General features: G+C 36.5%; 1 protein-coding gene across 1 annotated transcript; it reads right to left on the bottom strand.

The window, feature by feature from the left end:
* Positions 1-841: 841 nt before the first annotated feature.
* Positions 842-11,883, bottom strand: LOC128636698 (photoreceptor outer segment membrane glycoprotein 2-like). Its single transcript, XM_053689687.1, has 3 exons — positions 11,303-11,883; positions 8,074-8,320; positions 842-1,108 (listed from the first exon to the last, which is right to left on the bottom strand). The coding sequence occupies exons 1-3, from the start codon at positions 11,881-11,883 to the stop codon at positions 842-844; spliced, it is 1,095 nt and encodes a 364-aa protein (XP_053545662.1).
* Positions 11,884-16,603: the final 4,720 nt, after the last annotated feature.

Raw genomic sequence — 16,603 nt, 5'->3', positions numbered from 1 at the left:
AAAAAAAAGTATTTAGTGTCCCTTCAAGCTTCTTTTTTCAACTTTTTGTCCTCAAACAAGAAAAATGATTACTTGATACACACAGACTTCCTTTTACATAATTCCATTAACAGTGGCGTTTGATTTGCAAATTCTTCTGTTCAAAACTAAAGATTATGCATTCAGTCTTTAGCTTGTATTACGGTCTCATGCAGGGGCATAACTGAACATTTCACTGTAGTGGGGCCCCATTTTAACAGTGCGTTTTCAGGCTGTTTGCAATCAGCAGAAGCTAAGCTGGCAGCCACATAAGAGAACGAAGAGCAGCTCTTCTATAAATGCTAGTCAACTTTTCCCCTTGATAAGTCTGTGCCAGAGGATACCAACAGCCTTTTTTTTTTTCTTCCATCTTTACAAATATGGTTTGGGAATTATTTTGTACAGCAACACTGTGGCAGCCATATTGGAAACCCTGCCACCATATTGCAAAGGCAAATCCATACACTTGCCTTGCACTGTGAGCACTGTTTTACAGGGGGGCACACCGAGGGGCCCTACATGCTGCAGTTGGAGTAATGCCAGATCTTGCTGTGGGGCCCAGATACCCGCTAGAGTTTTCGGCCCGGTTTTCTATTGAAACCCCTGTAGTTCTAGATGAAGATAACATTTTGGAAGCACAGGTATTAGTTGCTTCCATTTGTTTATCAGATGGCCTCTAAAGATATATTTCACACTGCACTAAAAATAAGTTACATCAAAAGTCAAAATTTCTTCTCAGTGCAAAAAGTTTGAATGTCTTTTTTTAATTACACTTGGCAATATTCTTGGCCTACACAACCTATATATATATATATATATATATTTAGCTTACAGTTGGAATGGAATTAGGGGGTACATTATCAGGACCATAATCTGCTGTTGGAATGTGTACATTTGGGTCCGATTTTTCAGACAATGTGGAGATTTGGTTGACTTTGCCAATATTCTTAATTATCTGTAAGTTGTGCTTTGCTGTTTCCATGCAACTATTTTCCAGTAACCAACCATCAGAAGCACTCTCAGGGTCTCCCAGAAGCAAAACATTTTCCATTGCAGTCTGCAGGTAGCGCACTCCGGTCAGCACTGATAGCTATAACCAGGGAGATGAGTAATTTTGTTAGTTCATACTTATAGTTATGATCCAAATATCCATCCATACATTACTATAACCTAACGAAGAAACATAGATTTTTACAGCAGATAGGAACCAACGACTCTTCCCACATTGTCTATAAAACAAATATCCATCCATACATTACTATAACCTAACAAAGAAACATAGATTTTTACAGCAGATAAGAACCAACAAATCTGCCCACATGGTCTATAAAGTGTAAACTTAATTAGTTTGTAGCATAGTCTTATACGTATCCCAGGCATTCTTAAAGTCCCAACAGTGTTTGTCTTTATCACCTCTAATGAAAGGTCAACCACTTTCTGTGTGGAGAAGTGCTTCTGCAAATTACTCTGGAAGAAACTACCATTCACCTTAAGATCATGACCCCTTGTTCCGGTTTTGCTATTTATGTGAAAAATATCATCTGGAGTCCTTAGCTAATATCACTTATAGGTAGGGTGACCATATTGCCGCTTTAAAAAGGGACACATATGCAAAATACATATGTCAGGGTTCTTATAATGAAACATTATTTAAAGCATTTCTTTAAACAGCCCTGACATATGTATTTTTCATATGTATCCCTTTTTAAAGCGACAACATGGTCACCCTACTTATAGGCTTAGAAGTAACCCCTTAGGAACACCACTAGTAACTGCCCCCTCTGCTGGAATGCACTCAATTTATTAAAACATGCTGCTGTTTATCCTTAAAGGGACAGTCTAGTATAAATTACACTTTCATTATTCAGATAGGACTTTTAATTTTAATTAACTTTCCAATTTACTTTTATCATCAAATTTGCTTTTTTCTCTTGGTATTCTTAGTTTAAACTAAACCTAGGTAGGCTCATATGCTAATTTCTAAGCCTTTGAGGGCGGCCTCTTATCACATGCTTTTTAAATCTCTTTTCAACACAAAGAGACAGAAAGTACACGTGGGCTATATAGATAACACTGTGTTCAGGCACAGGGGGTTATTTAAGATTTAGCATATAACATTGCTAAATTTAAGACAATAGATCATAAATAGTCACAGTCATGTGATCAGGGGGCTGGAAGAAGGTTCTTAGATACAAGGTAATCACAGAAGTAAAAAGTATATTAATATAACTGTGTTGGTTATGCAAACCTGGGGAATGGGTAATAAAGGGATTATCTATCTTTTAAAACAATATCAATTCTATGGCAGACTGTCCCTTTAAGCTAGCATTCTACCCACTTCATCTTTTTTGAGTCTATACCAAGGAAAAACAATCTGTCAATTATGTCTTTTAACCCCTTAATGACCAGCGCTGTACCATGCAGCTACAATACAGAAAAAAAAATGTTTGTTTGTTTTTTTAATAAAAGAAAATAAAAAATATAGCAAACTGGGTACTGGCAGACAGCTGCCAGTACCTAGAATGGCAGAAATCCTTTAGAGGGGGAGGGTTAGAGAGCTTTTTGGGAGGGATCTCAGGGAGGTGGGAAGGTAAGATGGTAATCCTACAGTGAAAAAAATAAAAATAAAAACAATAAAAAAAGGGTGTAAAACTGTATTCTGGCAGACTTTTTGCCAGTACTTAAGATGGGGTTGACTATTGGGGGGGTGGGGGAGGGAAGAGAGCTGTTTGAGACGGATCAGGTAGGGATCAGGGGGTGGGAAGTGTCAGGTGGGAGGGTAATCTATACACTAAAGCTAAAATGAACCTTACAAGCTACCTGATTAACCCATTCACTGCTAGGAATAATAAAAGTGTGGTGCGCAGCTGCAATTAGTGGCCTTTTATTAACCAAAAAGCAATGGCAAAGCCATATATGTCTGCCATTTTTTAACAAAAGGGATCCCAGAGAAGCATTTACAATTATTTGTGCCATGATTGCACAAGCTGTTTATAAATAATTTCAGCAAGAAACCTAAAGTTTGTGAAAACGTTAACGTTTTTTTTTTATTTGATCGCATTTGGTGGTGAAATGGGGGCATGAAATATACCACAATGGGCATAGATCAATACTTTGGGTTGTCTACTAAAAAAAATATAAAGTTTTGATAGGTAAATTAAAAAAATAAATAATCTAATTCTGTTTAAATGTAGTGATGGCAAAAATGCTAAAAATACTCTGGTCTTTTGGGGAAGTCTTAGGGGGAAACATAAGTTAACCCCTTAAGGACGTATGTCGTACAGGGTACGTCGCACACATTATGACATTAGGGGTTTAAAGCGGCTGGAAGTGATCCTGATCGCTTCCAGCCGCTTTCCGGTTATTGCAGTGATGCCTCGATATCGAGGCATCCTGCAATAACATCCCTTGGCCATCCGATGCAGAGAGAGCCACTCTGTGGCCCTCTCTGCACCGGACATCGATGGCCGGTATCGTTGGTGGATGGGAGCTGCAGTGGGAGGCGGGTGGGCGGCCATCAATGTGAGCTATGACGTGGAGTGGGCGGGACAGCCGGGCGTGCGCACGGGGGCGGGCGCATGCACGGGGTGGGAACGGCTACACTACAGAAAATGTTTTTAATAAAAGTGGGGTAAAATTAATTTTTAAAAAAAAGCATCTAAGGGATCTGGGAGGGGGTGGGGGTTGGTCTTGGGGGGGAAGTTACACTACAGAAAAAATGAATAAAATAAAAACATTTTTTTTTTTTTAGTAAACTGGGTACTGGCAGACAGCTGCCAGTACCCAAGATGGCTACCAATAAGGTAGAGGGGGAGGGTTAGAGAGCTGTTTGGGGGGGGATCAGGGAGGTTGGACCTAAGGGGGGATCCTACAATCGGCATATGTAAATATGCTAAAAAAACTGTTTTTTTTATTTAAATACCTTTTATTTTAGTACTGGCAGACTTTCTGCCAGTACTTAAGATGGCGGGGACAATTGTGGGGTGGGGGAGGGAAGAGAGCTGATTGGGAGGGATCAGGGGGTGTGATTTGTCAGGTGGGAGGCTGATGTCTACATTAAATTAACCCTGAAGCTCCCTACAAGCTACCTAATTAACCCCTTCACTGCTAGACATAATACACGTGTGATGCGCAGCGGTATTTAGCGGTCTTCTAGTTACCAAAAAGCAACGCCAAAGCCATATATTTCTGTTATTTCTGAACAATGGGGATCCCAGAGAAGCTTTTACAACCATTTGTGCCATAATTGCACAAGCTGTTTGTAAATAATTTCAGTGAGAAACCTAAAATTGTGAAAAATGTAACGTTTTTTTTTTATTTGATCCCATTTGGCGGTGAAATGGTGGCATGAAATACACCAATATGGGCCTAGATCAATACTTGGGGTTGTCTACTACACTACACTAAAGCTAAAATTAACCATAGAAGCTCCCTACATGCTCCCTAATTAACCCCTTCACTGCTGGGCATAATACTCGTGTGGTGCGCAGTGGCATTTAGCGGCCTTCTAATTACCAAAAAGCAACGCCAAAACCATATATGTCTGCTATTTCTGAACAAAGAGGATCCCAGAGAAGCATTTACAGCCATTTATGCCATAATTGCACAATATGTTTGCAAATAATTTCAGTGAGAAACCTAAAGTTTGTGAAAAAAATTGTGAAAAAGTGAACTTTTTTTTTTATTTGATCTCATTTGGCGGGGAAATGGGTGGCACGAAATATACCAAAATGGGCATAGATCAATACTTTGGGATGTCTTCTAAAAAAAATATATACATGTCAAGGGATATTCAGGGATTCCTGAAAGATATCAGTGTCCCAATGTAACTAGCGCTAATATTGAAAAAAAAGTGGTTTGGAAATAGCAAAGTGCTACTTGTACTTATTGCCCTATAACTTGCAAAAAAAGCAAAGAACATGTAAACATTGAGTATTTCTAAACTCAGGACAAAATTTAGAAACTATTTAGCATGGGTGTTTTTTGGTGGTTGTAGATGTGTAACATATTTTGGGGGTCAAAGTTAGAAAAAGTGTGTTTTTTTCAATTTTTTTCTCATATTTTATAATTTTTTATGGTATATTAGAAGATATGATGAAAATAATGGTATCTTTAGAAAGTCCATTTAATGGCGAGAAAAACGGTATATAATATGTGTGGGTAAAGTAAATGAGTAAGAGGAAAATTACAGCTAAACACAAACACCGCAGAAATGTAAAAATAGCCCTGGTCCTTAAAGGAAAGAAATTGAAAAATGGCCTTGTCCTTAAGGGGTTAAGAAGCAGCGACCTTAAGATATAATCAGGATGATTGACACCCCCTGCTAGCGGCCGATTGGCTGCAAATGTGCAGGGGGCGGCATTTCACAAGCATTTCACAAGACATGCTTGTGCAATGTTAAATGCCGACAGCGTATGCTGCCGGCATTTAGCGATGTCGAGTGGACATAATTCGCTACAGCGATTCATGTCCGCCTGCCATTTGATAATTCAGCGGTCCTTAAGGGGTTAAAAGGGTTACTATTCTACTGACAACTGTTTTGAGTCTTACTACTACCCCTGATTTAGTTTTTCTCATTTTGCTAATGTTTTCTCCCCATTTTCACTGACTGTGATATCTACACAATGTTTAACCTTGCTAATTAATTAGTTTTTTGTTGGAGTCTCAATATTTTCATTTACTCATCTGACTGAGTTTGCAATTTTTATGTTACCTTTTTTTTTTATCCTTACAGCATGTGCTATTTCTCTAAATAACCATATTGGCTTATTTTTTCTTTTAGTTTTACAAACATGCATAATATAATGTACACTTACACCTAAAATGGCACCCGTCAAATATTACTGTTCTTATGCTCCCGTAATTAGACTTTGCTCTTTTAAAGACAATGTATGAAACAAACCAGGCTTTCTAAGATCTAAAACTTTTGTATTAGTGTAGTTGCACAGTACCTACTAAACCATACAGATTGATGATTACTGGACCCACAGACACATCTGATACTATACGACGGTTTGTGAGTATTAAATCTAGTACAGCCTCATTTTGAGTTGGTTCCTTAACCATTTACTTAAAGGGACATAATACTCATATGCTAAATCACTGGAAACTGATGCAGTATAACTGTAAAAAGCTGACAGGAAAATATCACCTGAGCATCTCTATGTAAAAAAGGAAGATATTTTACCTTACAATCTCCTCAGCTCAGCAGAGTAAGTTCTGTGTAAAAAGTTATACTTCACCTGCTCCCAGCTGCAGGTAAAAAAAAAAAAAAATGAAGAAATGAACAGCAGCCAATCAGCATCAGCAGTGCTGAGGTCATGAACTCTTACTGTGATCTCATGAGATTTGACTTAACTCTCATGAGATTTCATAGTAACCTTCCTTTACCTGATTGGTGAAATAATATGAGAGTTCACAAGGCTCATCCTTTCAGCTGTCCCAGGACAGACACACTAATATGCTGCTTAGAAATCCTTTACAATGGGAGGTGGCTACTGAGGAACATTTGAGGTAAAATATCTTTCTTTTTTACATAGAGATGTTCAGGTGATATTTTCTAGTCCGCTTTTTACAGCTATGCTGCATCACTTTCAAGTGTTTAAACATTTGGGTATTATGGCCCTTTAAGGGACGGCCCTTGCAGGGATTCAAGAATATACCTGTGTCTAGCTGATCTTGCAACAGATTCCTCCAAGTCTATAACTGGCAAATTTAAAAAATCCCTTGTATTATGTCTACTATTCCAGTGCATATATAATTATTAAGACCGTTAGATTTGTGTACAAACTTAAAGACTATTAAATCGCTCCCAATGTAATTGTTAAATTATAAAATTCAGTTGCACTTATAAAGATCTTGTACAACTATCATCTATTGTTCTTATGTTCTTATGTATTTAAATGTTTATTGACCATACTTACGGGAAATAAGATACATTAGGTCAGATTAAAAGTGGTGCACTAGAAGTAAACTTTTATTACACGTTGAAAGTTAATTGCGTGCAAGCAAAACCCGATGCGCACTAACTTCAGGACTTCAGATATGGCAACCATGTTAACTTCTTCTGCCCATAGACTTTAATGGAGCATGCTTAAAAAAAAACAACTAACACTTATAGCTAGTGCACCAACACTGCATTAGCATTAGACGTACAGCGCTAAACTTGAAGGTAGTTATGCATATTTACATTACAATGTTCTTCACTTAAAAAAAAGTTATTTTTATTTTTAAATATATATTTCTATATAAATATATATATTTTTAAATATATCTATACCTATATATCTATATAAGTATACAGATATATATAGGAATGTAAATTTAAAAATACAAAAAACGTTTTCTACTAGTTGAATAACATTGGAATGTAAATTATTTACAATAAATGCACAGTAAAACATATAACATGTTAAAATTGAAGGAAAACAATTTTTTTTTGTTTTAATGTATTTAAGTGGAATGGACTCCAAATTATTTATATATATATATATATATATATATATATATATATATATATATATATATATATATATATATATACATATGTGTGTGTGTGTGTGTTTTAATGTATTTAAGTGGAATGGACTCCAAATTATATATATATATATATATATATATATATGTGTGTGTGTGTGTGTGTGTGTGTTTCTTTATCTATGTATATACACATATATGTGTGTGTATATATATATATATATATATATATGTATGTATATATACACACACATTATAGCCCTTTTCATTCAAACATCTTGTCATATACCATATACTTTTTAACCCTTATAAAAAAATGTTATTAATATTTCTATAACTATTTTTATCAGATAGATAGTGTATATGTGAGTATAACACTTTATTTTAATGTATATGTTGTGTTTGGTGCACTTTTTAAACTCTTTATGCTAGGTCTCCACTGCGCTCGAGCAAACTCGTTTACTTTCAACTTGTAATACACGTGCAACAATAGCACGCCACTTGTGATCTAGCCCTTTGTTTACTAGGTCATACTCTGTGAATGAAAATAAACATACTAGATATAATGTAGACACTTACTTCAAAGAGCCAAACGAGCAGAACAGTGAGGCCAATAGACTCCATAAGGTGGTCATAATACTCTAGAAGGGCCTCCCTACAGCCACGAAGCCAGATGTTCAGCTCTTCTGTCTGGTAGTCATAATTGTAGTGAGCAGTATTGTTGGTGATCTGATACTGAATACAGGGACGAGGAGAACTGGGGTTGCAGCAGCTAAATGGGACACCATCTAATAAAAATTTCCCATCCACATTGCTTTTGAAACGGCTGTAAAAGAAAAATGTAAGTGTTAGCTAACTGGTAAGAATACAGATACAATTGAAAGATCTTGAGAAGATAACAAGGATAAAGTGGACAGTAATGTACTGTCCCAAACTTAATGCTTTCACTGCAGAGTGTGTAGATGGTGATGTGGCAGAGTGTGTAGATGGTGATGTGTATTGTGCTTGCATGATGTGCAGTAGACAACAGATAATGTGCGCGGAAACTATGGCTGTTGTGGACAAATATCCCTAAAGCGTTGATGGCTCTTAATTTAATTTTTTTTATTCCAAAAATCCTGCAAATCAAACTGAAATGTTCTGATCTGAATATCCCTTTAACCTTTTCACTACATAAGGCACAGAAAACGTTTTCATTAACTACATAGGAATTTATCACTTTCTGTCCCTGTATTATTTTAATTCATAACCATCATTTGCTGGTGTCTGACTGTGAATGGCTAATGTGATCACAACCAGCTGATAAATACAGTATTTACTGAACCTAATTAGAGTTTTTTGTTTGATATACAGGGATGTGATTTCTACTGGCTCCTTCCTCCTACAGACCTTTGTCCCTCAAGGGCCTGATGAAAGTTCCCTGCATGATGAACTAAGATCTGACAGTACGGCAAGGGCAGGCCCTGAAAGAAATTTAGAAATTCCAGTTTTTGCTTGAGAGCTATTTATCTCACTATGCAGAGCTCTGAATGTGTAGAAGAGACTCCTACATTACAATACAAGGGCTAAACCCCCCTCCCGATTTCTATCCTTGATCATACATAAGCAGCAATATATGTATGCTTATGTACGAGGTGCACCTAGACACCTCTTGCCGTCCACTAGTGTGCTGCAGTGCACCATTTAAGAACTACTGGTCTATTCATATAGACAATGGGGCCCAATTATCAAGATGCCCCTTGTTTAAAGACCGCTGCTCCATAACTTGTCCGCCTGCTCGGAGACGGCGGACAGAAATCAAACCGATTGAATACGATCGGGTTGATTGACATCCCCTGCTAGCAGCCACAAATCTGCAGGGGGAGGTATAGCACAAGCTGTCGGCATTTATCGATGTGCAGCGGACATGATACACTACATCGTATCATGACTGCTCGCACTTTGTTAAATATGCCCCTATATATGCATAACACGATAGAGATTGGATTAGTGCTATATTTAAAATAGGTATTTTCAAGCATATTCACTTTAATCTGCATCATATTTTCACACATATGAGAAAATTTGCAGCCTGATATGGCAGCCCTTGTAAAAAAGACCACTTGAAAAAAATGAGCAGAGAACTTTGGGTTGTTTTTCTTCCTGAGTGCTTGCTAGAGATATAAGCATTTCATAACACAAACATACTCTCCTACCAAACAGTCCGCCATCTACACAAATATAGCTGATACCTCAGCAGTTTGTCCTATCTAACTCCAGTGACCACTTTCACAACCTGATGGCGACCCTGCTTGTGACACAGTAATGAGTCAGGACCCGTGGATTGAAGAACCCTATTCTAGGAGATGTATTTAAAAACTTTTCAGAAATGGGATTTCTTTAAATGGCCTAATAGGATATATTGTTACATCTGTAAAAGTGAGTCAGTTGTAAGGGGTTTATAAAAGGGTTTGGCGTATGGATCTACAATGTTTTGATGTGCTCAATCCATTATAACTGATTAAAATTAAGAGTCTGGAATGGGATCTGGTTTGATGTATTTGAACCATCATGGCTGGAAAAGAAAATAAATGGGTTGTGGCTCTTCTCTGTCATCTGCTCTGCTTTGCTAGGTTTATAACTAGGAAAAAAATAAAGTTAATTTAAAAACAAAGAGGCATGAAATCTGCTTTCCTGCACTGGGGACAATAGGTTGTCAACAATCAAATACCACATAGCTTGGATCAAATAAAATTATTATTATATATCTTAGATATTTTATTTTCTCTTGAAAATCAATCTTTAAGAGGTTTGCATATTAAAGCACCATCTTGTTACTCACTTGGGCTTCCAAAGCTTTTAGATGTGCAGGGTAAAACTGTAATTAAGGGCAAGGATGTTTGTGTTGGAGGGATCTGAATGTATGTTATTGACATGTATTGTATGGTCTTTAATGGTGATGTAATGTGACATGAGCGTAGGATTTTGAGATATGATATAGACCTTTAGGCTGTCATCTGATACTTGGACCTATTCAGCAGAAATCTCTTGGGTCAGTCATATGTAGACCTATAAAGCATCAACCATATTGTCTGTAAGTGTTTCTGCATGTTACTACTAGACTCCTACCCTACAATTTAAGATTATGTTGCTCTCAGCCTCATATGTATTAATTCCCTTAATATGCATAACTGATTCTATAATATCACTTCTCTTGCTCCTCTCAGCTATCATGTATGGGGATACACTCAAATGTTTGTTGAGGGCTTTGTAGTTTAGGAAATAATGGTATTTATTGAAACATCAGATTGGAAGATGCCTTCTCATGAATAATACATCTAGGGTTACTTATTATAAAACAAGGGGAATCTAATGTGAGATTAAACTACTCATAGATTTAAACATTTTAATTACTTAACATTAAGTAAATTAGGCATTGGTTTTAATGGTATGCTTGCTGAAACACAGTTGGATTAAATACACTTGGCCCTTTATCACACAATCTGAATGACAACATCCAGATATTTTGTTATAAAATGTATAGGGGGATATCTATCAAGCCATCAACTTTGTTGCATTCGCCGGCACCAATACGCTCGCCTAACATCGTGGCAAGGTTTCTGTATGTGAAAGACAGACTTCTATATACAAAATAAGGTCTAAAAAAGTTACAAAGATTTTGTGTGATTTCCCCCCATGAAGGCAAGTTTTTGTTCAATAGGCCATAAGTATTTTATGACTAGTATAACAGATATTGCATATTACTGGCTTAATCAGAATGGTTGAGTTGATCTAAAATCCTAAAGATCTTTTTCCCAAAATTACTTACTCAATTATTTCCTTGGAACTCATATCAAGGTAACGAGCAGATATCCACTGAATCTCAAACCAATCCCTAAAACCATTGTTCCCACAACACTGGAATTCAATCTGCAATAGGTCTATTGTAGACTTTAAGAAGCAACGTCCTGGGATATCAGTATCCTTGTAAAATTTCAAGGCATCTTTAAGTCCACGGTACAAGGCTGACTCAAGCTCATTTCGCATAGTGTAGCACATAATTGCTCCTGCAAAGACACAGAAGGTGAAGAAGAAGGTGCATATGATGTAGGGCAACATAAACAGTTTCCACCGGGAGAATTTGTTGGCATCTGAGCAGTCGTAGCAGATCTTTCCTCCAAAGAAGTTTATGACACATGCAATGGTGCCTACTGCTATAAGCATGTTTGGAACAGTGTGAATGTCACCACTTATCATCAGCTCACTCCGCTTCTTGATTTCTATCTTTAAAAAAAGGCCCAGGCTGAAAATAATGAGTCCGGTCACCACAGAGATCCAGTTGAGGATCCAAAGAATTTGAGCTAGTTTTCCACGTCTGTTCTTACTAAATGTTACTTTAAGCACTGCCATTATCACGTACAAATATAGGAAATGAAAAGGTTCTAAATCTTGTGAAAATGATCAGGTCAAATTTCAATTTTAAATTAAAGAAAGAAACAAGCAATTGAATATTTTCTGTGGAAATAAAAGAAAATGTGTTATTTTTGGTTTGTATACAGTGTAAACTTTGTCATAACGTATTTCAACATGCAATATTATCATGATCAAACTTCTAACAGTACAACCAATCAGGTGCTGGGGTGCCACAACATTATCACTTTGTAAAACATTCTGTATGTTGTAAATTACTATGCTATAAACTACTATACTATAACAATTTATTTCTGTGGTTGTGTTTTGCAATAAAAAAAAAGCCCAAATAACATTTTTAGGAGGTCAATAAATAAATAATAGATAAAATGTTTTGCCCATAATATCAATACATTTTATGAAATTCCTAGTGGACCAATTTCATAATCACAAATACTCTTGCATTCCTATTACTATCATTAAAGGGACATGAAACCCAAAAAAATTATTTCATGATTCAGATAGAGAATACAATTTTAAACAGCTTTCCAATTTACTTCTATTATTTAATTTGCTTCCTTCTCCTGTTATCCTTTGCTGAAATATGTATCTAGGAATGCTCAGGAGCAGCAAAGAAACTAGGTTCTAGCTGCTGATTGGTTGCTGCATATATATATATATATATATTGGCTCACCCATGTGTTCAGTTAGAAACCAGTAGTGCATTGCTGCTCATTCAATAAAGCATACCAAGAGAACAAAATAAATTGATAATAGGAGTAAATTAGAAAGTTGCTTAAAATTGCCTGATCTGTCTGAGTCATGAAAGAAAAAATGTGGGTTTCATATCCCTTTAAGGTTATGTATTGTTTTAAATATGTGATTCTCCTCTTTCAAATGAGGAATCTCAGACATGTGTTGGTTTATATTTGGCAGAGAGTGGTAAAGTTCCATTGGCCACACCATTATATATACAGTACATATACAGGGCAATGTGACATAATCAGAAACAGGATAACCAGGTTTCTTGCATATGTCAGGCAACATGTCACTGGTGGTGCTTTATACCAATTTTTTTTAGAAATGTCATATTTCTCAACCTATGTTACATCCACCTGTGGCACATTGGCAAGGGTTACTCTACCGCTTGCCTTTTTTTTTTCCAATATATTACAGAAATCAATGCTTTTCAGCTCAACCCTCAAGCACCCTTACATCCCAAATTGTATTTCACTGTCTGGCCTAATCAGCTGCTAATGCACTTAAAATCGGGCCATTTAGTGACATTTGAGGATTGGAGCTGAGAAATACTGATTTAAAGTTTGTCACAGGGGAAGTGCCAAATAAAGTGCATAATTGTGAGGGTCACAGGGAAGAAAATATGTGATGATGAAATGTGCCAGGTAAAGTGTTCTGTACCTAAGTATGCCACCCCACCATGAAGTTAGCCTGATGAAGCTAGATGCAGAGATGTGGTAACAAGAATATTACTTCCCTCATCATATGTTTTTGTTTTAGTTTAAGTAACAATAGTAAATAATTATATGTGTTGTATGTGCGTGTTATCTCTATAAGTTGCTTTCTTTATTATTTGTTGCTCTAATATTTCAAAAGGTTTGCTGCATTTGCATTCAGTAAAACTGGATGTTAGTGCAACACACTAAGGTCTGTGCAAATCCAGATCTAAGCGTGTTGCATGTCCTTTTCGAGGCAATGGGTAGCTAGGTTTTTTTATTGTGGGGCATTGGGTGGGTAGGGGGTTGTAATGTTAGGGGGTACTTTGTTTTTCTCAAGGGCAAAAGAGCTGTTAACTTTAGGGCAATGCCATACAAAAGGTCCTTTTAAGGGCTATTGGTAGTTTATTGTTAGATTAGGGTTTTTTTTTATTTTGGGGGGATTTTTTGTTTTACTGGGGGTATTAGAATAGGAATAACTTTTTTTTAATTTGGATAATTTTTTAGTTATTTTCTGTAATGTTAATTTTTTTTTTTTTTTTTATTTTGTGTAAGGGTGGTTTTTTTTTGTTTTGTTTTTTAAAAACCATACATTTTTTTATTGAGATTTTAGTAGATGAGATAAAATAATACATGACGTTACACAATGGAAGCAGGTATTCATGTCAGTTACAAGCCACAATAGCAAAGTGCATAGCAAAGAAACATACAATGAATTTGCCAAGGAAAGAATATTAACCTGCCGAAAAGATATACAAAATAACGCATGTGCAGTAACAAGAAATGGCAAGTATGTCAAGAATACAGTTTTCTAGAAAGGTATTTTTTTTATTTTGTGTAAAGGTAGGTTTTTTTATTATGAGTAATGTTAGTTTTTTTTAGTTTTTTTTTAATTTTTGTAATTGTTTTTTATTTTTTAATGTAGTTAGTATTTTTTTATTTTATGTAAGTGTATTTTAATTGGGGTTAGGTTAGGGGTGTTAGGTTAGGGGGCTTAGTTATTAGGTTAATACTTTGCGTTGTGGGGGGTTGGCGGTTTAGGGATTAATAGTTTAATTAGGTAGTTTGCATCGTGGGGGTTGGTGGTTTAGGAGTTAATAGTTAATTAGGTAGTTTGCCTTGTGGGGGGTTGGCGGTTTAGGGGTTAATAGGTTATTTTGTTAGTTTATGTTATGGGGTTGGCGGTTTAGGGGTTAATAGGTTAATTAGGTGTTTGGGTTGTTGGGGGATGGCGGTTTAGAGATTAATATGTTTGAATAGTAGTTTTCATTGTTGGGGGTTATCGGTTTAGGGGTTAATAGGTTTATATAGTGGTTTGCGTTGTGGGGGGTGGATGTTTAGGAGTTAATACATTTTATTAGTGATGCAATGTGGGGGGATGGCAGATTAGGGGTTAATAACTTTTATTAGTAGATGCGATGTTGGGGGATGACGGATTAGGGGTTATGAATGGCGTTTTGACGTGTCGGTTTAATTTTTTTTAGCTGATTTAGATTTTTACATGTGAACTTTTTTTTTCTTTTACTTATGTACAGCAATATGAAATACTGGCGTAAGTCACTGGCAACGCCAAAAATGTGTATTTACGCACATTTCTGAACCTCGCCAGTTTGTTCGACTTACAGCAGTATATCATCTAGTGGCACGGTTTATGTGATTCACCCGATGAACTTATGAGCGACGTGGGTTTCAGCAGTTACACTGAAACTTAAGCCACATATGTAATCTCGCCCTCTGTGTCTAATATCAGTAAGACATTATCCTGTTCCTGTAGCTCTTTTCAAATCGTTTTCCTATTTTAATAGCTTAAATGTGCCAGTACCGAAGCTCCGCCTCTTCATACTAGGCGCCGCCATCTTGAAGATCAGGTATTCTCACATACTGTGACAGAAGCAGTGTGCATTAAAATATCAATGAGGTTGTCAACTGTATGACAGCTGTATATAGTGCTTCCGGTTAGGTTGCATGATACAAAGCAGGAGCTTTACATTTTGCAGCTGCTTTTAAAAAAAAAACATTTTGTGTAACTGTAAAACTGTGTAAAAAAATGCAAAAATCTGAATGTCTTGTGATGTATCCTGTACGCCAACTACAAGCAAATGATACTGCTGTAAAAAAAAAAGGCCAATATTATTGATGTGTGCACTGCTTCTGTTACTGGCTATGAGAATACCTAAACTCCAAGATGGGGGCGACCAGTAAAAAGAGGCGGAGCTTCAGTATCTGGCACCTTTAAACAATTAAAACAGGAAAATTTATTTGAAAAGAGCTGCAGGAACTGTATAAAATGCAATAGCATACCGTTAGATTACAAGTTATGCGCGCTATAGGGAAATTAACGAACGCAACAAAAGTTGCATTATTTAACCCTCTATAGTGCAGTCATTACAAGTTTTGAAACAGCCGGCTTGTGCGTGCAATATGCTGGTTTTAAGTTCCATACCGCACACAAGTCAAGCGCTGTTTTGACATGCTCATGCATGCTTTCCCCATAGACATCAATGGGGAGAGCGGGTCAGAGAAAAGCCTAACACCTGCGATCGCGGAATGAAAAGCTCCGTAACGCAGCCCCATTGATGTCTACGGGGAAAAATTTTTTTTTTAAACCTAACACTCTAACATAAACCCTGAGTCTAAACACCCCTAATCTGCTGCCCCCGACATCGCCGACACCTACATAATGTTATTAACCCCTAATCGGCCACTCACAATATCGCCGTCACCTAAATAAATCTATTAACCCCTAATCTGCAGCTCCCGATATCGCTGCCACTATACTAAAGTTATTAACCCCTATTCCCCTGCACCCCAACATCACCCACACTATAATAAATCTATTAACCCCTATTCTGCCGCTCCCTGACATCGCCGCCACTAAAAAAAAGTTATTTAACCCTAAACCTCTGGACTCCCACATCACTACCACTAAATAAATCTATTAACCCCTAAACTGCCAGCCCCCCACATCGCAACAATCTAAATTAAAATATATTAACCCCTAAACCTAACCATAACGTAACCCTAAACCTAACCCTAACGTAACCCTAACACCCCCTAACTTTAACATAATTAAAATAGAGCTAAAATAAAGTAACTATTATTAATTAAATAATTCCTTTTTAAAACTAAATACATACTTACCTGTGAAATAAAACCTAAGATAGCTACAATATAACTAATAGTATTTATTTTAACTAGATAGACTAGTTACTAAATAGTTATTAACTATTTATTTACTAACTACCTAGTTAAAATAAATACAAACT

This window comes from Bombina bombina, chromosome 1, assembly GCF_027579735.1.
Source record: "Bombina bombina isolate aBomBom1 chromosome 1, aBomBom1.pri, whole genome shotgun sequence".
NCBI classification, from domain to species: Eukaryota; Metazoa; Chordata; class Amphibia; order Anura; family Bombinatoridae; genus Bombina; species Bombina bombina.
The sequence above is the reverse complement of the archived record's forward strand: the minus strand, read 5'-3'. Positions and strand labels throughout refer to the sequence as shown.